The sequence below is a fragment of the Bos javanicus genome, chromosome 10, assembly GCF_032452875.1.
Source record: "Bos javanicus breed banteng chromosome 10, ARS-OSU_banteng_1.0, whole genome shotgun sequence".
In the NCBI taxonomy this organism is placed as follows: domain Eukaryota; kingdom Metazoa; phylum Chordata; class Mammalia; order Artiodactyla; family Bovidae; genus Bos; species Bos javanicus.
Window position 1 is genome coordinate 30,646,458 of NC_083877.1, and position 26,708 is coordinate 30,673,165.

The following is a 26,708-nucleotide window of genomic DNA, read 5'->3' on the forward strand; positions in this document are numbered from 1 at the left end:
ACCTAACATTTTATTTCCAGACAGATCATCCATCGGGTACTTTCACATGCATGCTTGACTTTAAGATCAAAAGGGCCAGAGATGGCACAGCCTCAATACAGACACACCTGGAAGTCAAAATGACACTGGTCTGTGCTAATTCGAAATCTTCCTGTTTGGAGTCCAGAATCAATACAAGCAAAGCATTTCTTATGCCAAGGGACTAGGCTTAATGTCCACATCTTGGGAACTGACAGGGCTTGAGGCAAGCTGTACAATACTTAAGATCCAGGAGCAATGTGTACAGTGCTATGTGCCTGTTTAATTAGCACTATGGGTCCTCGCTGCAAATCTTAAGGCCATCTTATATGTTCTTCCCACTCAAAACTCTTTGGATTTGCCTTAAGCCATCCAATGATCTAGGGTTTTTTCCCCTGAGATCCAAACTGAAAAGAGATTCACAAAGTAATTTTCCACCATAATAAGGAGGTTTTCTAAGATACATGTATCAGTTTGAAAAAGAATCCGTTTAGCATTTTTATAAAATATTCGGCAGCTGGAAATTATTCTTGGTAAATGGTGACTCTGCCAAATCAATAGGATACCCTATTTTGAAAAGTTTCACTATCATGTCCATTCTATTTAAGCTTCTAAATGAAAAACAAAAATAAAATTGCCAATGGTTTTACATTATATTTTTAAACAATGTTGTGACTTCCCCTGCATTAGATAAATTATTATATAAAGAATAATCTGTTACATTTCAGACTAATTTGTTCAACAATCCTTTAAAAGGCATCTAAAGTAATGCTCAACATTCCCCAAGCCAGGCTTCAGCAATACGTGAACCGTGAACTTCCAGATGTTCGGGCTGGTTTTAAAAAAGGCAGAGGAACCAGAGATCAAATCGCCAACTTCCGCTGGATCATCAAAAAAGCAAGAGAGTTCCAGAAAAACATCTATTTCTGCTTTATTGACTATGCCAAAGCCTTTGACTGTGTGGATCACAATAAACTGTGGAAAATTCTGAAAGAGATGGAAATAACAAACCACTTGACCTGCCTCTTGAGAAACCTATATGCAGGTCAGGAAGCAACAGTTAGAACTGGACATAGAACAACAGACTGGTTCCAAATAGGAAAAGGAGTACATGAAGACTGTATATTGTCACCCTGCTTATTTAACTTAAATGCAGAGTACATCATGAGAAATGCTGGGCTGGAAGAAGCACAAGCTGGAATCAAGATTGCCAGGAGAAATATCAAGAACCTCAGATATGCAGATGACACCACCCTTATGGCAGAAAGTGAAGAGGAACTAAAAAGCCTCTTGATGAAAGTGAAAGTGGAGAGTGAAAAAGTTGGCTTAAAGCTCAACATTCAGAAAACGAAGATCATGGCATCTAGTCCCACCACTTCATGGGAAATAGATGGGTAAACAGTGGAAACAGTGGCAGACTTTATTTTTTTGGGGCTCCAAAATCACTGCAGATGGTGACTGTAGACATGAAATTGAAAGACGCTTACTCCTTGGAAGGAAAGTTATGACCAACCTAGATGGCATATTCAAAAGCAGAGATATTACTTTGCCAACAAAGGTCCGTCTAGTCAAGACTATGGTTTTTCCAGTGGTCACGTATGGGTGTGAGAGTTGAACTGTAAAGAAAGCTGAGTGCCGAAGAATTGATGCTTTTGAACTGTGGTGTTGGAGAAGACTCTTGTGAGTCCCTTGGACTGCAAGGAGATCCAACCAGTCCATCCTAAAGGAGATCAGTCCTGGGTGTTCATTGGAAGGACTGATGCTAAAGCTGAAACTCCACTACTTTGGCCACCTCATGTGAAGAGTTGACTCATTGGAAAATACCCTGATTGTGGAAGGGATTGGGGGCAGGAGGAGAAGTGGACAACAGAGGATGAAATGGCTGGATGGCATCATCGACTTGATGGACATGAGTTTGACTAGACTCAGGGAGTTGGTGATGACAGGGAGGCCTGGCGTGCTGTGATTCATGGGGTCGCAGAGTCGGACACAAGTGAGCAACTGAACTGAACTGAATATGCCAGGAACATAGCTGGACACAAGAGATATAAAAGTGGACAGCACTTAGATTGTCTTTGAGGGTCTCATAGTATAGCAAGAGGCAATCATATAAACAATCCGAGTAATGAACTGAGAAGTACAGTAGAGGTATAGACAAGCTGCCAAGATAAAGGAATGTAAATCAGAGCGTATTTCACAGAAGGATGTGAAGCAAGAAGGAGTTCAGGAGAACAAAGAGATAAAGGCAAAGAAAAGCATAGGCAAAATCCTCAGATACAAAAAAGCAATCTCCTGGAAACCTAATTTGTTCAATATTACTTGACCCAGAAGCTTGTGTGAGAATAACAGAATCAGGCAACAGGTGGGACTGCAAAGGCCTTTTCCTAAGGAGTCTTTTTTGCCAGGCTAATTTGTTTGGGCTTTATCTTAAACATGGGTATTTAAGTACTTAACACAGATCATGCATGCATGCTCAGTCACTCAGTCATGTCCAGCTCTTTGAAACCCTGTAGACTAGGGCTCATCAGGCTCCTCCTCCAAGGGGTTCCTTCCCACCCCAGGGATTGAACCCGCATCTCTTACGTCTCCTTCACTGGCAGGCAGATTCTTTACCTCTGCACAAATTGGGAAGCCCATTTTCACAGATCAGCTGATAATAATGTGGTACAAAGGTTTGCAGGTACACAAGGCAATACTGAAGGCAAGTGGACCAGTTAGAAGACTTGTACAGTCTAGTTATGGTCAAAATGAAGTCAAAGGGTCAACTTCAGAGGTAACAGAAGTAATATAAAAAGGTCCTAAAGATCTAAGGATTGTGGTTGAGATGGGAGGGAACTGAAAGTGGAAGTCTGGTAGTGAAGCCCCAGGTTACACTCAAGTAATGGGATAAATAACAATGCTTCCAACTAAGAGGGAAATACAGAAAAGGGAGCAAATTTGCACAAAAAGATAATGAGGAAGTATTGAACTTGTTGAGTTTATCATGCCTATCATGAGCAACTAAATATACAGGTCCTAGAGTATAAGCTCACTGTTGTGGCTCTAATCATCAACTATTTTTTTTTAAAGAAGCTAAGAAGGAACAGAAAGAGGGAGGGAGGAAGGCAAAAAAGAAGGGCTGGGGAGAAAGGGAAGAAAATACTGAAAGAAGAACCATCAAGAATGGCTCTCAAGCTTGTGAGCAGTTGGAACCTATTTACTTTCAGGAAAATTGTTATTCTTTAACCCCCTACCACAGTTTAGCCTACTATCAGCAACAGCTTGCTTTATATTTGGAGACCTACCCTTCCAGCACTGGGTCCTGTTCTTCTGCTAGAACCACAGTAAATGTGGTTTCAGTAATCATGACTCAGTCTCTTGCTCCAGGACTGGCACAGGATCTAGACCTGTTGCATCAAACAAAATCATCTTCTCCCAACAACGGGTTCATGGATGATACAGGTGAAGCCACTGAATGACAATGAACCATAACTCTATTTTCCTTCCAGCAATTTGAGATTGCCACTTTTCCTACTAAGTATGGACTTCCCAGGTAGCACAGTGGTAAAGAACCCATCTGCCAATGCAGAAGACACAAGAGATGCCAGGTTCAAACCCTGGGTTAGGAAGATCCCCAGAGCTGTACATGACTGAGTGTGTGGGCACACGAGCGCGCACACACACACACACACACATATACATATATGAGCTAGAAAGGATGTAATTACAAGCCATCTTCTGACTACAGGGGTCCACACTGAGAATAGAATCAACAGAAGGTAAAGGCAAGAGATTAAAAGCAGGTGTGTCTGTGTGTGTGTGTGCACACGCGCGTGTTCTGATTACATCAGATCAGTCGCCCAGTCGTGTCTGACTCTTTGCGACCCCATGAATCACACATAGTTTGTATCTTGTTTCTAATCTACTTAAAGCTAACTTATCTTCAGGTCATTATCAGTAAATTCTCTTTTCATTTAAATGAGCTTGAACATGACTTTCTGCTCCTTGTAATCAAAAAGAATTTTAACCAATATAAAGAGTAAAGTAGTAATCGATGTTTTCTAAAAATATTAAATTAAAATCCAGTTTTAAAAAATCAGTTATTCACAAGTCTATCAACAGTAAATACTCTATTGAAAAAAGAAAATTATGCATTTATTGTTGCATTCAAATTAAAGCTATCCACTAAGTAATTTAAAATCATATTTAACATAATTAATACCAATATAAAATGCCTAATGCAAAAAGGAACATGAAAGAAAAAAAGTATCAAAGATTAGAAGAGGAAGATTGAAACTGAATATTAAACTTAGGGAAGAATATTAAATGAATTTCATTAGAATGAAATTAACACAGATTTCTGGATCGAGACATTCCATTAAAATGAAAACAAAGTTATAAGCTCTAAAAAACAAAGAAAACCTGGGGGGGGAGACATCAATGGAGTACGGATTTCAATTAGATTCTTGAGTCAGAAAGCAGCAGCAGAAGGAACAATGACTGATAAATCAACAGAGGAAGTTGTAACCCACAGTTTGTATAGGAGAGAAGAAAGCCAAGAAAGGAACTAAACAAGGCCACACTATCCTGAGCTCCAGCCAGGTATAACAAGGATGAAGTGTGAAGCTGGAAGAACTCTAATCTCAAAAACAAAGCATCTATTCAGCTTTCCTCTTGCCTTATTCTTAGATATGAACAAGTAACCAAGACATTTGAGAAAAGCCTTCAACATGAAAGGGAAAAAAACATGAGAAAACAGACCCCCAAGAATACACGAATATTTCAGAGAATGAAATGTTTAAAGACTCTAATCTGTATTTTAAGATGGATATAAGGATGTTATTAATATATCTACAGAAGTAAAAAGAGGTTATTATTAAAAAGGAACAGTCAATAAACAAGTAAAGTTCCTGATTGCTAAAATAAAATTTCAACAAGAAAGTAGGGTGTTTAAAAGGGCAACCTCACAGAATGTACAACAAAAAGATATAGAGAGGGAAGATATGTAAGAAGAGACAAGAGACATGAAAATTCAAACTGGGAGGTCTAAAGTGTGATCGATTAGAGTACAAGCAAAAGAGAATAAAGAAGGTCAAAGGGAATCAATTATCAAATAATGGAAGGGTGTTTTGCAGAGCCATCCTCACACTGCAATTCTATTGGCTCTGCCATTTTTTTGTGTGTCAGATTAGATAGCAGGTTCTCCTCTTTCTCTATCCAAAAAAGAAAGCAGTAGCAGTTTTAGGTCTCACATCCATATATTGCTCTGCACAGGAGAAAGACCTTATCTTTTGCCAACAGTCCATCATCTTACGTTTCATCCTATGTGGTACAATGCAACTTAATAAAACCAACCCTGACCTAATGGCTAGGGCCAAGATGCCATGCTGTGACTGGCTTTCCCATGGATTAATGCCATCCCTAAACAATCATTAGGATAAAAGGAAAGAGGTATGCTGCTCCTCAATAGAAAACTGTAGAAAGGATACAGGGAAGCCACTTTCAACGTCCAGTGTGCTGCTGTGACATTTCATTACATCAAACATAAAGACACAATCATAAAAGACAACAGAGAAGAAAAATGAGTCAGCTAAAAGAAACAAATATCACACTAGCATGAACCTTCTCATCACAAAATGCTAGAGGACCATGGAACAATGCCTTTAATGATCTGAGGAAAAGTAACCTTCATCCTAAAATATTAAATTTAATGAGCATACTAATCAAATATGAGGGTAGAATAAGAACATTTGCAAACTGTAAGGACTTGAAAGTAACTACTCTAAGGAAATTTCTTATTGATGGATTCCATTGAAATCAGGGAATAAACCAAAAAGGGGACAATATCAGATCTAGTAAGAAGCAGCTCCAGTTGAGAAAGAAAGAATAAGTGATCCTTAAATATATTCTCTATAGAGTTATGGTATTTAGACATATCATACAGGAACTATTGCATTGCTTTATGTGACTTAAAAGAAAAACACCCCAGAATTTGAAAATTACTATATTTTTAGAGAATAATACAAGTTATCTATATGCCAAACTAACCCAGATGAGAATCAAATGATATTTTAATATTAAAGAAATTTTAAAGAATAAAATACTAGCTATATGAAAGCCAGATATTTTGCAAACAGCTTGAGATATATACATATACACACCTGTCATAATCACCTGACAATCCATAAGACATGAAGGCTTATTCCACTTCTATTAGCTTTCATGACTTCTTCAAAATGTTGATAGTTAGGAATCTTTAATTCTGCAAATTCTTCCAAGTCTTTCCTACTTCTTTTAAGCAATTAGTCAATTAAACTCTTTGTAAAAAACAAACATTTCCTATTCAAATATTAGCTCTAATATCTGGGGGTAAAAAGAGTTAACAAAAACAAAAGTCTGACATTCATGTGAAAGTCACAAAACTACAACCTGTTATAAATAAATGTTTAAAATGAAAATGAATCTAAATGCTTTCAATTCTTCATTAATATTCAAAGGATTAAAAAATGCAATTCCATCTTTTTCTTAGAACAAGTGAAGATGAACTTGAAGAATTATAGCTCTTCTCAACTCGTTTTTTCCCATAATTACTCAATTATTCATTAGAATATGTAAGACCTCTATTGGAATCTTTCCACCAGTGTTTCATAAATGGATTTAACTATTAAAGCCTGGTTATACAATCTCTTCCATAAAAGCAGTATATTTCTGATATTTATGTCCTTAAAATATCCTATAGTAAAATTAATATTTTTGCACAGGAAAAGAAGGAACTATTTAGTCCCAGACAACTTGATAACATCTCTTTCAGCTATAGTTATAATTATCATGTATGAACTTCCAAAGCAGAAGTTGTCAAGATTTAACATTAGCATTAATTTATGTCATAACTGACGGTTACTATAAAGATAATGGCAAAGCATCCATTTCTCCAAAGACAGAATGTATCAAAAGGGAAATTTCTTCTTAATTACTACTAATCAGCCCATTTTTAATTAAATTGATTAGTAATTTATTATCTTTCCCTTTCTCGGAAGGGTGTTATTATCACAGTTTCTCCAAAGTTATCAGTTATCAGTGGTTTTTAAGCAACCTAATTACCTGTAGTTTAGAGTCCTACCAGTTTGTAATGTTGGTTTATGCTGCAAACTTAATATCTAGTTTCTTTGCACCCTGAGGAAGAATTTGAGAAAGAAGAATTTGCACTCAATATTTCACACCTCAAAGTGAACGCTGTCAAAGTCTTAGTTGTCCACATGGAGAGAAGTGAAATTTCTTTTATGCCTTCTCTGTTGTTTGACAGGACTTTCCAGTTGGTTCAGTGGTAAGAAATCCACCTGCCAACATAGGAGACACAGGAGACGTGGGTTTTATCCCTGAGTTGGGAAGATCCCTTGGAAGAGGAAATGGCAACCCACTCCAGTATTCTTGCCTGGAAAATTGCATAGACAGAGGAGCCTGGTGGGCTACAGTCCATAGGGTCACAAAGAATTAGACATGATGATAGCATGTATATTCCCAAAAGGAAGAAATCAGGTCCCTGTGATTTCCTTTGAAAAGTATTTACCTTTTATGCTACCCATATCCAAACAGCAATTTTTTTTTCTAAATAGTAAATTATAGAACCATTCTTTCCCTATCAGTTTTGTTTTTTAAAGGGTAAATAAAAATAAGAATTTTCTGTGTTGGAGAAGATTCGAGAGTCCCTTGAACTGCAAGGAAATCAAACCAATCAACCCTAAAGGAAATCAGTCTTGAATATTCATTGGAAGGACTAATGCTAAAGCTGAAGCTTCAATATTTTGGCCACCTGATCCAAAGAATGGACTCACTGGAAAAGATTCTGATGCTGGAAAAGATTGAAGGCAGGAGGAGAAGGGGATGACTGAGGATGAGATGGTTGGATAGCATCATCAACTCGATGGACATGAGTTTAAGCAAGCTCTGGGAGTTAGTGATGGACAGGGAAGCCTGGCGTGTTGCAGTCCCTGGGGTCTCAAAGAGTCAGACACCACTGAGCAACTAAACTGAACTGAATTGACGTAGAAAATAAGAGACAGTTTCAAAGTGAAATGAATTGAAGAGTTTCATATATTTTTAAAATCAAAATTCTTAATTAATATTAGGCTTTGATCAGCATCAAATCTGAAGTACAGCACTAAAATAGCTATTTGGGACTAGCAAATTTTTTCATGACAGGGGTTCATAACATAACTTCTGAAAAGCTAAACTTCTCTAAAGAATGAGAAAATAAAATGCAATGTCCCTTGGTACAAGAAGGGACAGAAATTTTCTTTCCTTTGTAAAAAAAATATTAAGACATCAAGGAAATATTTGGTTTAAATTCTCTATTTCACTAGCTACACCTTATATGAATTGCCTGTAGTTGACTGGATAAAATTCATATTTAAGAGTACTGAACTGTATTCAAATAGTTGACTATAATAAGAATAAAAAGATGACTGCTTAATATAAAAGGATATCTATTAATTAACATTTACTAAGTATAGTACCTAGTAGACAGATAAGTCCCATACTTTCTCTCCTCAATTTTCTATCCTGAGAAATTAAGAATGAATGCACAATTGCTGCAAACTCTTATATTCAGAAACTTAAGTATTTAATTTATAAACCTCTTTCACAAACTTAAAGTAAGGCTCAGTCTCTCTTTAGGTCTATTTAAATTTCACCAAAGCAGAAAGGTCTTTCTGGACCACTCACTGCCATCACTCTTCATCACCTTGACTCCGCTTCATCTTTCTACACAGAACTCTTCACCACCACGCATATAATTTATGTGTTTGCTTACTGACCTGTCTCCTACAGAAAAGTAAGCTCCAACAAAACAAGACTTTTTCTGTCTGTTCATTGTCCTATCCCCGGTGCCTAGAACTATATATAACAAGGCATTCAAAAAAATATTTGCTAAAAACATGATTGAAAGTTCATCAACTCCAAAATCCTAAGGAAAACTTGGGTAAATATCATTTGACAATTATCGGTGCCAGACTATACCAAAAATTCTATTTTTAAATAATATTTAATATAAAGGCATAGTAACAGTTTTCTAACTGAAAAGACAAAATAGCTTTTCAAAGAATAGTTGGGCTGCTTGGAGTTATAAAATATTTATTAATAAATAATTCAGTAAATATAATTTACTAAATTACATACTAAACTCAGTAAATGTAATTAGTCGCTCTGCATACCTTAACAAGTTTCAAAAGCTCATAGAGATCTTCAACCTCATCACCTTCACATTTGGTGTACACTGGTCCCGTATCCACGCTCTTTCCCCTTATGGTACGGCGGTAGAGGGGAAGAGCCATCGCTTCTGCATACAAATCAATGGCATGATGACCCACTGTCTGATACATGTAGCTATCCAGTTCATCTGACCCCACTGCAACAAATAAAGGGAAATAATCAAACAGAATGAAAGACAGTGGGTTTGAAAGTCCACCTGAGTTTCACTGCCTAGAGAGCAGTCAACACAACTTGATTCCAAAAATATCAATAGGAACAAAAATATTCAAAACAGATGAATCACATGAACCTTTTTAGTGATACAAATGAACTTAGAAATATACTGGAATAGGCTTTTTGATTTCTTTACTCTATTTTTTAGAAAACAGAATCATGAATATACATAAAGATTATGTGCAAAGATAGTCATCACAGCATTGTTTATAATATCAATAGATTAAAATTATAGTATATTCACATAATACTATGCAGCTATTAATATAATTTTGAAGAAGAGTATTTTCTAAAGTATGTCCTGCAGAATAGAAATCCCATGAGATATTATTAGGTACTGCATGAAAAAATAAAGGATTCCGTGGGTAAATGAATTTATATAAAAAATGAGGATAAACCATATTAAATAGGTGTTTTAACTGCAATTCTTCCTAGGCTAAGCAGCTTTAAGATGCTCTAACAAGGCGAGAGTGTATGAATTATCTCTCAAATTTATCTGTATAACACTTACATTTTTGTAGGGTATTTGTGTTGTAAACACAATATCTAGAAATGCTATGGTACAATAATAATGACAAGGAAGGTGTTAAAAAACATTTTTAAGCTTTTAAAAAGTTACAAAACAATGTTTGACATATATGTGTGTATCTGTGCGTATATGTGTATATATGCATATATGCCGAGCAGATCTAAGCTTTCCACTGAATGTGAAAGAATTTTATCAAAAGGCATGAAAAATTATATTGTAAGGGCCTTCAATAATCAAAATCGCCACAGTATGCTATCAGATTTTGGCTCATACAACAGATTGGTTTCCAAGTATTCATATTATTATTGTAAATCTGTCTAGTCCTGGTTTCAGTAGGAAGGAGAGATATAGCCAAAGTAACTTAAAAGCCTCTTAGATTACCTTCATCTCAAATTTAAACTAGATCTTTAAATGTACTAGCTTTAAAGACAATTAATACAAGCGAATTAATATATTTAAATAACTTTGAGTTTCTCAGCCAGAAACTTCCTGATGTTAGCAAAATAATTACAACATTTTACTGAATTCAAAAACCTAAACGACAATTTTCCTTTAAGGCTCCATTTAGTCCCAACCACAACGTAACTTTTATTAATGGAAGCTAGATAACAATAATAGTATGAGATCAAATAAAACCAAAAGGCTCCACTGTTGTCTGAAGCACCTCAATTAACATGCCACAAAAGTTCCTACTACAAATTTAAAGAGATAGCTTTGTGAATTTTATGACAAGTTCACATTTATCCCCATTATGGGGATAAACTCTTTTCCAGACTACCCATTGAAAACTCAGTGCTATGATTCAGTTTAACCAACTTTATACTGGAGTCATCTCTACCAGTCATTCCTCGTTAAGATTCCTTTTACATGTTTAGGGGGAGAAAAAAAGCCAGTCAATGAATCATTCAATAATCACCAACATCCTGTTGATTTTAAATCAAGATTAGCTAAACTCTCTCCATCCACCAACCCATAGCCATCTATTTGCTTCCATTATCATGAGAGTGCAGCTGATTTCCTCAAGCTTTTAGTTTGTAATATTCCAATTCCATTTACTACTAAATTCTTTCTCACTAACAATATTCTAGGGTTTCCCTAGTGGCTCAGCTGGTAAAGAATCTGCCTGCAATGCAGGAGAACCAGGTTTGATCCTTGGGTTGGGATGATCCTCTGGAGAAGGGAATGGCAACCTCCAGTATTCTTGCCTGGAGAATCCCATGGACAGAGGAGCCTTCCACTAAGAGGCATAATTTAAAGATATACTTTGCCTGTCATCTTACCCACCCTGCTAGTGAACCTTAAGCACAAGGAAGATTATAAAGATGATTCAAAGCAGGATTTTTCAACTTCATAGTGGTTCAAAAGCAATACACATTAAATAAAAATTGTACTTCAAATTTTGAATTGTCATCTTTTCCCAGACTAGTGATACATGGTCCATTCTCTCTGTGATACCGGGCAGCAGCAGTAGATAGCCACAGCTCCCAAGCAACCACATGATCAAGACAGCAAACAACTGATATACTTAAGAACCATTCTGTTTTTCACTTCTACCCACCACAGAATTCAATAAACTACATAAGATATTCAACATTTTATTATAAAAGAAGCTTTGTGTTAGATGATTTTGCCCTACTGTAGGCTAATGTAAGTGTTCTAAGCAGAGTTAAGGTAGGCTAGGCTAAGTTATCATGACCAGTAGGTTGGGTGTATTAAATGAATTTTTGACAGGATATTTTCAACTAATGTATTTCAATGTAAACACACTATAAGTCAAAATCTGTACATCAGTGATTCCGTACAAGGGAACTATAACTATTCATGTAGAAAAGTTGAAGACAAGATAAAAATTCCACGGAGTGAAATTACATCATGTATGTATTATATAAACAATCTTCTTTTTAAATACCAACACCTCTAAAGATAGAAAGCCTAAAAAACTTACTTGCCTGACTGGCCACAAAGGATAAGAAAATTCTTTCCTGGATTGTAGCCCACCAGGCTCCTCTGTCCATGGAATACAACCTGCAAGGAAATTCTGCTTCTTCTTTTATAATATAGAAATTGTAGTATAGTTCCCACTCACCCTTAAAGAATTTTCTCTTCATTATTTAAAGTCCAAAATAGGAGGTCACTTTCTAAACATAGTACTTTGAAAATGCTACTATTTTTTTTAAATTTTACTTTATTTTTAAACTTTACAATATTGTATTCGTTTTGCCAAATATCGAAATGAATCCGCCACAGGTATACCTGTGTTCCCCATCCTGAACCCTCCTCCCTCCCCATACCCTCCCTCTGGGTCATCCCAGTGGACCAGCCCCAAGCATCCAGTATCGTGCATCGAACCTGGACTGGCGACTCGTTTCATACATGATATTATACATGTTTCAATGCCATTCTCCCAAATCTCCCCACCTCAGAAACCCATACAAAATCCTAAAGTGTATGTTTACACCTGACCCTCCACAGGACCTTCACAGGACCTGTTCTACTTCCTCCTATAAAATACTTCTAATCTTTATATTCCCACTTCACTTCAAGCATTATTTGGCTCTTAATCAGAGAAGGAAAGAAAACTCAGATAACTGCTTGCCTTGCAGGGTTAATTCTAGTTAGTTCATTATTCATCCACCAATCAATAAACCTTGAGTGAATGCCTATCATGGGCACAGAATTGCCCCAAGTGCTGAGGAACAATTAAAGGAATATAGAAGATATGACCTCTCCTCTCAAGAAGTTTACAAACAATCTATTTGGGCATTAAAAAAATAGAAAATAACTCTAAAATGATATAAAAATAAAGATTCAATAGGCTGGCAGCACTGAAGAAGGAACGAAGGAAGGAAGGAAGAAAAATATCTAGTGCAAGATTCAGATTTAACTGGCTTCCCTGGTAGCTCAGAGGGTAAAGAATCTGCTCACAACCCAGGTTCAATCCCTGGATCAGGAAGATCCTCTGGAGAAGTAATGGCTACCCATTCCAGTATTCTTGCCTGGAGAATTCCATGGACAGAGGAGCCTGGTGGGCTACAATCCAAAGGATTGCAAAGAGTCAGACATAACTAAGCAACTAACACTCACTTTTACTCACTCACTCAGATTAAACTAAATTTATTGGGGACCTACTTCACGCCAGGAATTATTAGTGTTTTAGTATATAATACTCATTTAATTAATCCCAAAATAATAGTACAGCAAAAGCATGGAATCTTAAAAGAAGCTGAGTAAAGGGGATGATAAAAAGATCTTAGTAGAAAAGCAGTAATAGAGTTAGACAAGTTTAATCTCCCTCTGTTACATTTTAACAGTTAATATCTATGGTTGCATGAGTATAATAAAAGAGTATGAAAAGCAAATCAATGAATATTTTTCTTTTATTTAAAAGTCTGGGAAAAAATATATATAATTAAGTGTGGTGATGGATGTAACGTAAACTTATTGTGGTAATCATTTCACTATATAGTGAAATGATTATATATTATATACATATATATAATCACTGTTATACAAATAAAATGAATACAGTATTATATATCAATTATATCTCAATTAAAAAGAAAAAAAGATTTTGTTGGTTGAACTGTGTCATTCCCAAATTCTTGGGGTAAAGTCCTAACATCTAATACCTCAAAATGTTACCTTGTTTGGTAATAGAGTCATTGAAGATGTAATTAGTTAAAATGAAGTCATTAGAGTGAGCCCTTCACCAGATATGTCTGGTGTCTATATTAAAAGAGGAAACTTGGATACCGACATGGACACAGAGAAAAAAAAAAACAAAAACATCTAAATGGAGAAATTTCATTGGAGGAAAACTGAAAAAAGTAGCTAAAATAAGGTCTGTGGATTATTTGTAGATGTCCTTATTACCATAGATGAATAAAAAGTGGAAATGTATTGTTCAATGGATTTCTCAAGTATCACACATTTAGTTTACATCTAAGATGACTAAACTGAATGCTTTTAATAACGAAAGTTATGTATTATCATTTATTCATATATGTCTTACTTTCCAAGCTCCAAAGAATTGTATGTTATTTACCTGTGCATTGCCAACAACACTTGGAAAATTTTCGTAGTGGAACAACAGTGCACTCTGAAGTAAGAGGATTTAAGTGTCAGCTCTACAAGTTTGTACTAGCTATTTTACCTTGGACAAAAAAAACTTGAAGCTTCAGTATCTTTGCCTAGGAGTAACATTCTAGGAGTTCTTAGGAGGATTAAATATTACATAATTGAAAACACTAAGCACAGAATGTAGCATCTAAACAGCGCTAAAGATATGAGTTCCCATTAATTGTTTGCATATTACATACAAGAGAATGCAATTATGAGGCTGGAGTTTCAGTCATTTAGAGAACTTTCCAATATATGCATACACTTACCTTGGTTTTCTGCAGGTCTTAGATTTGCTAAAGCAACAATCTGATGCCCAGCAGCAACGCACTGCATCATATTATAACAGCTGTCCTTCCCACCACTAAAAAAATAAATAGATAAGGAGACAAATAAATATCAGGTTACTGACTGTTATTAAACATAGACTGATTACACATCAAAATAGAACACATTATTTTTTTCAGCTCTTCAGAATATGAGGGACTTATTTTGCATTAGAATGTGTAATTTCCACAGCATATGCAACTGATCAAAGGAATCTGAATATCTAAAGTTGCTACTCACAAGGGCTTATGAAATTATATGCCATCATAACAAAGATTATGCTAAAATGGTAACTCTTTGGTTTTTGATAGCAGTTTTGCTTTAATATATAAAGTGTTTTGCAAAAAAAAAAAATGATTTAATTTTACATTCCAGTTAAACACATTATATACACTTCTCAGATGAAATTTTCTATGAAAAAGTACAAAAAGTACCTGTTCTTTCCCACTTTGAGAATACTAATGATGGTCACCAGCACCAATTAAAGGATCAAATTAAAGATCTGAGATCCAGTCAAATGACAAAGTCTGACATACTTGGTGGGTTCAAATTCTGTAGAGGTTGAAATCAAAATGCTGAATTACACTGATAAAGTTAAACATCAGTACTGTAAATACTTCAGCTTTCAACCATCACTACATATGATGGCAGGATAAGGCCTGAGTCATAAATCTAATAAACAAATTGACAGGGACTTCTAAATTCTGGTACCAAATCTACCTAAGGCAAATCTACCTAAGGCAAATCATAAGACCAGTGTTAGTTCATCTTTAATAAGGTTGAATTGCAACCATTATACTATTTTGGTAAAATACTCTACTGTTCCTCTCTATGCATGTTTCTTCTTTTTTAAAAATCATTGTCTCCCTTCCTTTGTTTTATTCCTGTTTCCGTTCATTCTAATCTTTGCTTAAAATCTGCAAGTGTACCCCCAGACAATGTCTGAAAGTTAGAAAGTTAAGTCACTCAGTCGTGTCCAACTCTTTGCAACCCCGTGGACTGTAGCCCACCAAGCTCCTCTGTCCATGGGATTTTCCAGGCAAGTATACTGGAGTCAGTTGCCATTTCCTTCTCCAGGGGATCGTCCCAACCCAGGGATTGAACCCAGGTCTCCCACATTACAGGCAGTCGTTTTAAATACAATGTTTAGACTTATTCATAAGCAAAGAAACTAAGAGACTGATTATCCTAGAAGCTGGCCCTTTTGCCTTTTTAGTTCCCAGCATTTGTCAGCCTGTACCACATTTTGAGAGCTTCCCTGATAGCTCAGTTAGTAAAGAATTGGCCTGCAATGCAGGAGACCCTGGTTCAATTCCTAGGTTGGGAAGATTCCCTGCAGAAGGGAACGGCTACCCACTCCAGTATTCTGGCCTAGAGAATTCCATGGACTGTATAATCCATGGGGTTGCAAAGAATCAGACATGACTGAGTGACTTTCACTTTCACCACATTCTGAGGGCTTCCAAGGTAGCGCAGTGTTAAAGAATCCCCTGCTAATGAAGGAGCCTTGGTTTGATCTCTGGGTCAGGAAGATCCACTGGAGAAGGAAATGACAACCCATTCCACTATTCTTGCCTGGGAAATCCCATGGACATAGAGGCCTGGTGGGTTAAGTCCATGGGGTTGCAAGAGTCAGACGTGTCTTAGCAACTAAACGACAACAACCATATTCTGATCAGTAACAATAGTTATTCCTGAACTTCTCCAGGGGAGGGAAATTGCAAAGGGCAAAGTGAAGTTACACATCACACTCTCATCCCTTAGATTCTGATATTCCCATATGTATATCTTGTATATCCCATAAGTATAACTTCTCCTATTGAACCTCACTGTTGGATTTCTGCAGGATGCAACGATCTAATTCTTTAGAATATTTAGAGTATTAAAGATTAAAGGGTATATATCCAAAATCAGAACTTGGCCTTTTATTTTAAAATATGCTAAGATCTAAAATATGATTTTAAAACAGTATTTCCCAAATTGTGCCCTGTGGGTAGCCATTCACTTCTCCAGGGGATCTTCCCAACCCAAGGATCAAACCCAGGTCTCCCACATTGCGGGTGGATTCTTTACCAGCTGAGCCACCATGGAAGCCCAAGAATACTGGAGTGGGTAGCCTATCCCTTCTTCAGGGGATCTTCCCGACCCAGGGATCAAATCCAGATCTCCTGCATTGCGGTCAGATTCTTTACCATCTGAGCCACTAGGGAAGCCCAAGAATACCAGAGTGGGTAGATGATCCTTTCTCCAGCAGATGTTTCCAAACTAGGAATCCAGTGGGGATCTCCTGCATTGCAGGCATTCTTTACCAGCTGAGCTACATGGGAAGCCCCCTGTGGGACAACAGTGTCCAACAAATGCTCTAAGAACATAAGCTTTTTAAGGTCAAATTAAGTTTGGAAAAGGCTGAGTCCCTTACTCACTTCTTACTACTACTACTAAGTCGCTTCAGTCGTGTCCGACTCTGGGCGACCCCATAGACGGCAGCCCACCAGGCTCCCCCATCCCTGGGATTCTCCAGGCAAGAATACTGGAGTGGGTTGCCATTTCCTTCTCCAATGCGTGAAAGTGAAAAGTGAAAGTAAGTTGCTCAGTCGTGTCTGACTCTTAGCGACCCCATGGACTGCGGCCCACCAGGCTCCTGAGTCCATGGGAGTTTCCAGGCAAGAGTGCTGGAGTAGAGTGCCATTGCCTTTTCCATACTCACTTCTTAGAACATTACAAAATACATAACATATGTTAGGGGAGACATCCTATAGAAGATCAGAATTTTAGTTCCCAATTCTGGAATACTAAGCTAAGTTACTCATTGTGCTTGGGTTTATATGCTTTGTTATAAAATTAGAGAATGGCCTAACTAATCCTCGAGATGCCATTCAACTGTAAAATTAAATGACTCAAACTTTTGTGTATTAGGAAAATAATGTTCTTCACAGTGTAAAGATATGTAAGAATCTTGGTTTCTCTTATTCTCTAGAATGCACACACATATCTCATCTCTTAGTGCACCCACATACACACACTAAACATACTTATTACAAGTAGATTCACAGTATTAAATTCAAATCCAAATACATTCAAGTGTATGTGCATACAACTGTATATATGTATTATGTATGCATTCACATTTATATTGGAGAAAGAAATGGCAACCCACTCCAGTACTCTTGCCTGGAGAATCCCATGGACAGGGGAGCCTGGTAGGTTACAGTCCATGGGGTGGCAAAGAGTCAGACACGACTGAGCGACTTCACTTCACTCACTTCACACTTTATCACTGGAGAAGGAAATGGCAACCCACTCCAGTATTCTTGCCTGGAGAATCCCATGGACAGAGGAGCCTGGTGGGCCATGGTCCATTGGGTCTCAGAGAGTCGGACACGACTGAAGTGACTAACCACGCACGCACTGATATTTGTATGTACATATTATGTTCTGTACTCCAACTTAAAGCATATCTTCCAACACTTATATAGATCTTACATTTTAGCAACAATTTTCCAACATTGCTTCTTTTAAAAAGTAATAAGCTTTTTTATTATAAAAATACATACACTGGTGTAATAAATTATACCAATTTTCTTCTCTCTTTCCCTCCAACATTTCTGAGACTGTAGTTAAGTGTCTTACTTGAATGGTTAAACTTTTGATAAACTGCATGTGGATGTGAATTACTCATTTCCTGGACTGCTTTTTATTCTTACTGATCTATATCAACTGAATTTCATTCATAATGGTGAAAGCTTAATCATTCAGTTTACAGAAGAAATTCACTGTATAAAAATAATTATTTTGGCACTATAGTCTTAGTATCTTAACAATGGCACTGAAGTAAAAGGTGTTATATCCAGAGTTCTTAATGGGTCACACTGTTTTCAGCCAGTATTAATTTCCTAAGGTACTGAACAAAGATTTTCATGAAATCTTCCAGGTTGCATGGTTGCATGCAACTCACTCTACATCGATCCAATTAAAACAAACGTTCAGTTTAAATTTCCTTTTGCATGTTGTTATTTTGTTCCCTTTTATTTCAATTCACAGAACGAGTATGGAGCCATTTAAACTGACCAGCCTTTGGTCGTCATAGACCCCTAAACATGATGGGTTACTATAGATTTCAAACTCTTTTTGGAATGTGGAGTATGTTACCATAAAGTCACTTTTATAAACGCAATGAGTCTCCAAAGCAATAAAACAGGATAATTCCATCTCTATCCTTGACACCAACGTAAAGCACATCCTTGTCAGAAGCAGTTCTGTCACTACTGGGATGCAGAAGAGGGAAAGGTGGTCTTTTGTGAGAGGGGGCGGGGCTGGTTGCAACCTAGGGAATCAGGCTGGGCCGGAGGACCCGCAGAAAGATAGGATCCTGAGAAAAAAACGAAAAGAAAAGGGTAGGGGACACTAAGTGGCGTCAAGTACAGCCTCTCAAACTCCACAGCCCATTACAGCTTTTGAGAATCCGACCCAGGTCCCGGTCAGACGAACTAAACGCTCTGGCCGTGAGTCCCAGGCATCAGCAGTTTAAAATGTAAATTCAATCTGAACCCAGGTCTGGAGCCCAGACAACCAGGGAGGCGGCGACCGACAGACAGGAAGAGTGCCAGCCCGGGACCTAGGACCCGGCAGGCTGTAGCCCGAAGGCCCCGCCTCTTCCTGCGGCCAGGAGAAGCCGCCGAGCCCGCGACCAGCGGCTCCTGCACGGCACCGCCCGATCGGCGGCGGCGGCGGCGGCGGCAGCTCCCGCCCGGTCAGTCGGAAAGGACTAGAGGCTGACAGGGAAGAGGAAGGCAGCGTGGACGCCGCGTTACCTGATCAGAGCTGCGACCCTCATGCTGGGCGCAGTGCGCGTGCGTGCGGCGAGCGCGGGTGGGAGCCGGGAAGTCGCCGCCGTCGCCCCCGCCCCCGCCGTGACGTGTCCGGGGCCTCAAGCGCTTGTTCGCTCCGCCGCCTGTCAGGCAACCGGCGCTGCCGCCCGTGCGGCGGCCAGAGAGATACCTGGGCGCGAAGCACGCGTCACTTGGCGCCTAGTCCGTGACTCACGGATGTCGCGTCCCCGGAAAGAGCGCTGTTTAGGCGCGGCCTAACCACCTAAGTGAGGGCACTGAAGCTGCCTGGGAAGGTCAAGGCCCGCATCGCAGAGCTGGGCTCGGGGGCACTGGATTTGTTTGGGTAGGAGAATGTTCAAAGTCACTTACGCTACCAATCGAAACACCTGTGGACATATAAAGGGAGAGTACGTTGGTCTTTACTAACTCAGCCACCCATCTAAAAGAACCGAACCCTTCAGTTTTTTAGGTTTGATCTCCTCAGTACCTCAAACTTCCTTCTGGAGCTATTCCCAGGACCGCTAGGCTCCCTGTGGTTTGGTCACTCTGTAATAAAGAAGCTAGGAAGCCGATTAAGGCTTAATTACCAGATGGCACCCCACTCCAGTACTTTTGCCTAGAAAATCCCATGGATGGAGGAGCCTGGTAGGCTGCAGTCCATGGGGTTGCCAAGAGTCGGACACGACTGAGCAACTTCACTTTCACTTTTCAGTTTCATGCATTGGAGAAGGAAATGGCAACCCACTCCAGTGTTCTTGCCGGGAGAATCCCAGGGACAGGGGAGCCTGGTGGGCTGCCGTCTATGGGGTCGCACAGAGTCGGACACGACTGAAGCGACTTAGCAGCAGCAACAACCACCAAAGACCAGCAGCCTTGCAGAAGGAAATTCTAGCTTCTAAACTTTTTCACCAGGTGTTCATTGAATGCCTTTCGGGTATCTGGCTCTGCTTCAGGCTCTTGTGTTTCAGGAAGGGGGCCCCTGTCCAGAGCTGAGAATGAGCTCTTGTCTAATGCTGTAAATGAACTGTCTGAGGAGACACAGGTATGGACAAAGCAAGAGAGTTTATTGGGAAGGGGTGCCCGAGCGCAGAGTAGAAGGGTAAGGGAGCCCAGGAGGACTGCTCTGCCACCATGGTTGCAATCTCAGGCCTTATGTTGATGGAGTTAGTTTCCTAGATTTTGGCCAATCACTCTTGACTCAGGATCCTTCCTGGTGGCATGCACATTGTTCAGCCAATATGGATTCCAGCGAAGAGGATTCTGGGAAGTCGGTAGGACATATGGTGTCTCCTTTTGAACTTTCTGGAATTCTTCCATCTTGTTAGTTCCTTGTTCCTTACCAGGAAGCAACTAAGTTACTGTGGTGCCTGGCCAGCATGGATAATTTTGGTCAGTTTCCCCTAATACTTGGGATGCATCCATGAATAAAACAAAAATCGCTTAAGTCCCACTTTACTCCTGTGGAGTGTATGTGGAGGTGGGGAGAGCAGGCAATGTGCAGCTAAAAAGTTACATAGTATATTAAAAAAAGGAGTGCTGTGTGAAAAAGAATAGAGCTTGACAGGAATCAGGAAGAAGGTGATAGACAAGTTGCCAACTTGAAGAAAAGTCAACTGTGTAAGTAACTTGTTATACTCTAGGCAGAAGAAGAACTTCGCTGGTGGCACAGGGACTCTGCTGCAATGCAGGAGACTCAGGTTTAATCCTTGGGTGGGGAAGATCCCCTGGAGAAGGCAATGGTAACCACTCCAGTATTCTTGCCTGGAGGATTCCATGGATAGAGAAGCCTGGCTGGCTACAGTCCATGGAGTTGCGAACAGTCACACACGACTGATGGACACACACACACACACACACGCAGAAGAAAAAAACTAGAGCCAAGACTTTAGATGCATTATGTGTCTGTGGAAAAACAAGGCTAGCCAGTGTTGCTGAAGCAGCCCAGAAAAGTGGGAAAGGAGTTTCTAGTGATGAAGGAAGAAGTATCGTATTATTGATACCAGCCGGTGTTCTTGGCTTGCCTAATCAATAGAAATTGATAAGAGGTCAGACAAGAAATTCAGGCAAACAGAGGACAGTGAAAAGAAGTAACAGTTTGCCTTATTCACTCCTGGAGGCAGGGAGTGAGTTGGTTCCTTATATAAGGTGAGGGTAGCAGTGTGTCCAGAAGTCGTATTGGAGGGGTGGTTTGGGTGGCTTAGGTGGTTTGCCCACTCCTTTAGGGGGCTTCCTAGGCGGCACTAGTGGTAAAGGACTTGCCTGCCAATGCAGAAGAATAAAGAGAGACAGGTTTGATCCCTAGGTCCAGAAGATACCCTGGAGGAGGAATTGGCAACCCACTCTAGTATTCTTGCCTGGAGAATCCCATGGACAGAGGAGGCAGGTGAGCTACAGTCCATAGGATTGCAGAGTCGCACATCACACAACTGAAGTGATTTAGCATGCACACACCACTCCTTTAGTAGTGTTGGGGCTTCCCATGTGGCACAGTGGTAAAGAATCCACCTGCCACTTCAGGAGACACAAGTGATGTGAGTTTGATCTCTGAGTCAGGAAGATTGCCTGGAGTAGGAAATGGCAAATGACTTGGCCACCAGTGTGCATACATGCACACTGGCGATGTTAAGTGCAGGAGGCATGTGCAGTACCCTCTTTCTTTTCCTCCCAACACCTTGTGTTTGCTCCCAGTTCTTCAGAAGTGGTAGTTAGAATTTTTTTGGTCTTTTTGTATCTTGTATACTTCTCATGCAAGCACTTATTTTTAGTCCTTTAAAGTTTCTTTGTATTTTGTTCCTGGAGAGATGTTTGTTCAGGTGTAAGCACTGCAGCAAAGGGTACCAGGTCCCAGCCTGACTCCTATTATCAATACTTTTGTTAGTGGAAGCACACTGACTGAAACCACCCACTCTGGCCAGGTACCATAGTAACCATTTGCATGAGTTGTTTTACAGCAGGAGATCCTGATAAGTATCACAGAACTAATAAGCCACCATCAACCGGAAGAGTTCGGGAAAGGTCAAAAGGAGACACCACATGTCCGACCACCCCAGAATCCTTCTTGCTGGCATCCATCTTGGTTGAACAAGGTGTGCACCTCCAGGAAGGACTCTGAGTCAGATGATTGACTACAGACAACCCAGAAACTAACCCCGTCACGATAAAACCCGAGACTGCAGAACAATCAGTTCTCCTGGGTTCCCTTACCCTAACTGCTCTCTGCCCGGGCCCCCTTCCCCAATAAAATCTCTTGCTTTGTCAGCACATGTGTCTCCTTGAACAATTCATTTCCGAGTGTTAGACAAGAGCCCAGTTTCGGGCCCTGAAAGGGGTCCCCCTTCCTGCAACACTTTCAAGTTAGGCTCTAGCAAGGGTCCTCCTGCCTGGTTCTGTTCAGAAGCGGAGCAGAGCTTTGTTGTTTAGTCGCTCAGTCATGTCCTACGCTTTGTGACCCCTGGTACTGTAGCCTGCCAGGCTTCTCTGTCCATGGGATTTCCCAGGCAAGAATACTGGAGTGGGTTGCCTTACCCTTCGGTCAAAGAATGGAGAAGTGTGAGTTCTAGAAGAACAAACTGTCCTCAGCAGGCCATGGGCAGGGCTGCTTATGGGGTTTTTGTCAACAGGAAGGGGCACGATTGTGTTGTTCAGGGTATTGTATTGTTCAGCACTTAAGTGCTGGGGTGTCAGATGTAGCAGTTCTGCACTAGAACTCTAATCCATGTTTTAGGGGCAAAACCTCTACACGAATCCCCTATAGTAAGTGAAACTAAACACAAAAGAAATTGGACCTGGACACCTAGATTTCATCTTATTTTTTCATGGAATCTCGTGTGCTTTGCCAGTGACATAAGCTCTTGTAGGCCACTGAGGACTTTGTCTTTCACACTAAAGAAGTGAGTGGTCTTTGCAGCATTTTGAACAGAGGTATGACTTAAAACATTAAAAGGATGACACTGGGCTATATTGAGAATACAGCTATTAGGATTTTGCAGTAAGCCTGGAGAGAAATGATGGGGCCTGGAATCAGGATGGTACTGACTTGGATGAGAAGTGGGAAGGTTCTGGCTCTGTTTTGAAGGTAGAGGTAACAGAGTCACATGAGCTAAACATGGAATGTGAGAGGAAGAGAACCATGAAGGATGATGCCAATTGTTATGAATTAAATAAATAAGTATATATGGAACTTGTACCTAGTGTATAGTAAGCATTCAATTTTATTATACTGTAATGTTCTCAGCTTCCCAGGTGGCCAGTGGGAAAGAATTCACCTGCCAAGCAGAAGACTGATTCAATCCCTGGGTCAGGATGATCCCCCAGGGAAGAAAATGGAAACTCCAGTATTTTTGCCTGGAAAATCCCATGGACAGAGGAGCCTGGGAGGCTACAGTCAGTCCATGGGGTCACAAAGGGTTGGCCACAACTTAGTGACTAACCCACCACCACCATAATGTTCTCATTAACTCTACTGCTCTCAGTATGGGTGACTAGAGCAGTGGTAGTCTGCATACCAATTTCAGCATCTGAAATGCAGTTTTAAAGTTGTGTGATTGTGGACACTTATTAAATGAGCCAAATATTTAAGGAGCGAGCAATGTAGTTGGAGAGATATGACAAATGCATAAAACAAATATTCACAATACAAGAGGGCATATTTTAAAGCAACAAATTATGTAATGCATATGGCAAGAGTCCCACGAGTTGAATCCATAGGATAAATTCTAGAAAAAGAAAAAGACTTGGGTGATGGGTAGAAATAAGAGGAATAGGTGGACCTTACAAAGACAAAGGAGTTCAGAGCATGTCAATCAAAAATATGCCATTTTGACATATTGATTATTTTAAATAAAGGGCACTTGAGAAATAGCAGATGCAAAAAGGGCAATCTGACCTCCTTTTTATTTCCAAAAGCAGGAGATAAAAGCCCAATGTAAAAAATGCTTTCTCTGACTTGGGAGGGGAAAGACATTCTCATTGCAATAACAATCCATTTGTCAATAAGCAGATTGCCAAAGGGCTTCCCAGGTGGCTCAGTGGTAAAGCATCCACCTGCCAATGCAGGAGACATGGGTTCGATCCCTGGATAGGGAAGATCCCCTGGAGAAGGAAATGGCCACCCACTCCAGTATTCTTCCCTGGAAAATCCAGGGAGCTGGTAGGCTACGGTCCATGGGGTTTCAAAAGAGTAAGACATAGTGACTAAAACAACAACAATTTGCCAAAACTTCAAGAAAAGTTGGCTTAGCCAGAACCCTATATGCATAATGTTCTACATGGATAGTGTAAAGGTAGGAGCAACCCAGTCAATGTCAACAAATTAATAGATTTTATATCAGTATAGTCTAAATTGATACTTTTTATCCTATATTGAAATGACTTGCCCAAGATTTACCATTCAAAGCCATTGTGAACTCACTTCCTACAATCTCAAACTATTATAAATGATTATGGATTAGTTTGCAGAGCCAACAAAATAGGTGAATGGAAAATTGGCTTAAAAAAAATCTCAGTTCCTTGCCAGTTTACTTAGGGGAAACTCTCATAGCCAAACACTGTTGCTGGTAATCAGAAGTTGCAAGCTGTCACTGAATTCTGCTTCCTTGGCAGCACATCTAAATGATGTACTGATTGATAAAGAGTCAGATGCTCAAATCAAAAACTCTGTAGGTAGTTACTCCTCAGAGAGTATGTGCAGATTTACATCTCAAGTCAATGCATCTCTGTGAAGTCACTTCATACAGGGACTCATCAGAAGGTTCCTTGGTGAAGGTTTAGGAAAAAAGTAATTGAGTGATTATTTGGAAGGTAAATTGAAGGGCATCCTACACGAGTATCTGATGCATTTATATTAATAATGATAACTTCTATGGACCGGGTACTCTTCTAAGTGTTTTAGGTATAGAGATATTTAAACATAGCATCAAACATATGATGTAGGATAAATTGTTTTTCCCATTTGCAGATGAGAAAACTGAGCACAAAGAAGTTAAATTACCTGGCTGTTATAGTCAGTTTGAGCAGCTTTAGCAAAATACTATAGTAGTAGTTGACTTAAATAACAGCTATTTCTTTCAGTTCTGGAAGCTGGGAAGTCTGAGATCAGAGTGCCAACATGGTCAGGTTCTTATGATAGATCTGTTCCTGGTCTGTAACCTCACATGGTGGAGAGAGACATTTCCATTCACGAGAGTTCAATGTCAGCTCCAAAAGGTCCCACCCCCAAGCACCATAATATAAGGGATTACAGCTTCAACGTATGAATTTTGGGGTGATGCAAACATTCAGTCCATAGCACTGCCTTAAGTTCTAGAGCTAATAAGTGACAAAACCAAGATTCAAACCCAGGGAGTCGAGCTCTAAAGTCTGTGTTCTTAACCACTGTATTATACCTGCCACTGAAGTGGCCAGCTTAAAATTTTGGCTAATGTATTTCCCAAATATGTCTGGAAGGACATTGCCAATCATTCACTTCCTGAATTTCCTTTTTCTGTGCTTCCAAACTGAGCAATCCTTTTTCTGAATGACACAGATTGTATTACATGAATTAATATATTGCATTAGGTCATGGTTAAATATTATATGCCTGAGAGTCATTTTGTCTCTTTTAGATATCTTTTTTCTTTACTCCACAATGTGCTGTGCTGTGCTTAGTCACTTAGTTATGTCTGACTCTACCTCATGGACTGTAGCCCGCCGGGCTCCTCTGTCCATGGGATTCTCCAGGCAAGAATACTGGAATGGGTTGCCATTCCCTTCTCCAGGGTATCTTCCAGACCCAGGGATCAAAACCAGCTCTCCAGCATTGCAGGTGGATTCTTTACCATCTGAGCCGTTCTAAGGTAGAACGGCAAATTCGGAAGCCATAGGAGCCAGACAGGTAACACAAATGAATGAAGTAACCTGGAATAAGACAATTTGGAATGGTGAAGACTGTGGCACTCATCACTTTGTGGTAGCTATCTGGGCAAATGTGAACCCAGTGTTACCAGACCTTCCAATTTTCCAGGAGATGACAGAAATCTTCATTTTAGTTAATTCCTTTCTTCAATGTTGAAAACTAATTTTTAAAATTGTAATTACTATGCACAGCAAATAAAACATATCTCTTATTTTTTATTTTATAATTTAACTTTAGAGAAAAATATTTATTCTTTTGCTCAATTAGTATTTATTGATGGTCTGTTATATGTTTATGTATAAAAATTTGAAATGTTAACACAGCTACAGAGATATTTTGCACTCATACATGTGCAAAAATGTATGAGAATGTCCACTGAAGAAAAATGGAAATCTCATCAGGACAGGGACTTTTAGATTACTATATTCTTACATATAATATTATATATTAATTTATTCTGTTCATTAATTTATATTTTTATTTGTTATTCACTTATTGAACAGTCCTTGTATATAGTATATCCTTATTATATAAT

General features: G+C 39.2%; 1 protein-coding gene and 1 long non-coding RNA gene across 3 annotated transcripts in view; one reads left to right on the top strand and one right to left on the bottom strand.

Moving 5' to 3' along the window:
- Positions 1–19,345, bottom strand: part of DPH6 (diphthamine biosynthesis 6) — a 189,358-nt gene extending 170,013 nt beyond the window's left edge. For both annotated transcript variants that reach the window (XM_061430695.1, XM_061430696.1), the window contains exons 1-3: positions 19,264–19,345; positions 14,395–14,489; positions 9,207–9,400 (exon numbers count right to left, since the gene is read on the bottom strand). In XM_061430695.1, coding sequence (XP_061286679.1) covers positions 9,207–9,400; positions 14,395–14,489; positions 19,264–19,286 — 312 coding nt within the window. In that variant the 5' untranslated portion in view covers positions 19,287–19,345. The remainder of the gene's footprint in view (positions 1–9,206; positions 9,401–14,394; positions 14,490–19,263) is intronic.
- Positions 19,346–19,467: 122 nt separating this feature from the next.
- LOC133256023 (uncharacterized) overlaps positions 19,468–26,708 on the top strand; it is a 46,276-nt gene continuing 39,035 nt past the window's right edge. Inside the window, exon 1 of the long non-coding RNA XR_009739082.1 lies at positions 19,468–19,624. This is a non-coding gene — a long non-coding RNA (uncharacterized LOC133256023). The remainder of the gene's footprint in view (positions 19,625–26,708) is intronic.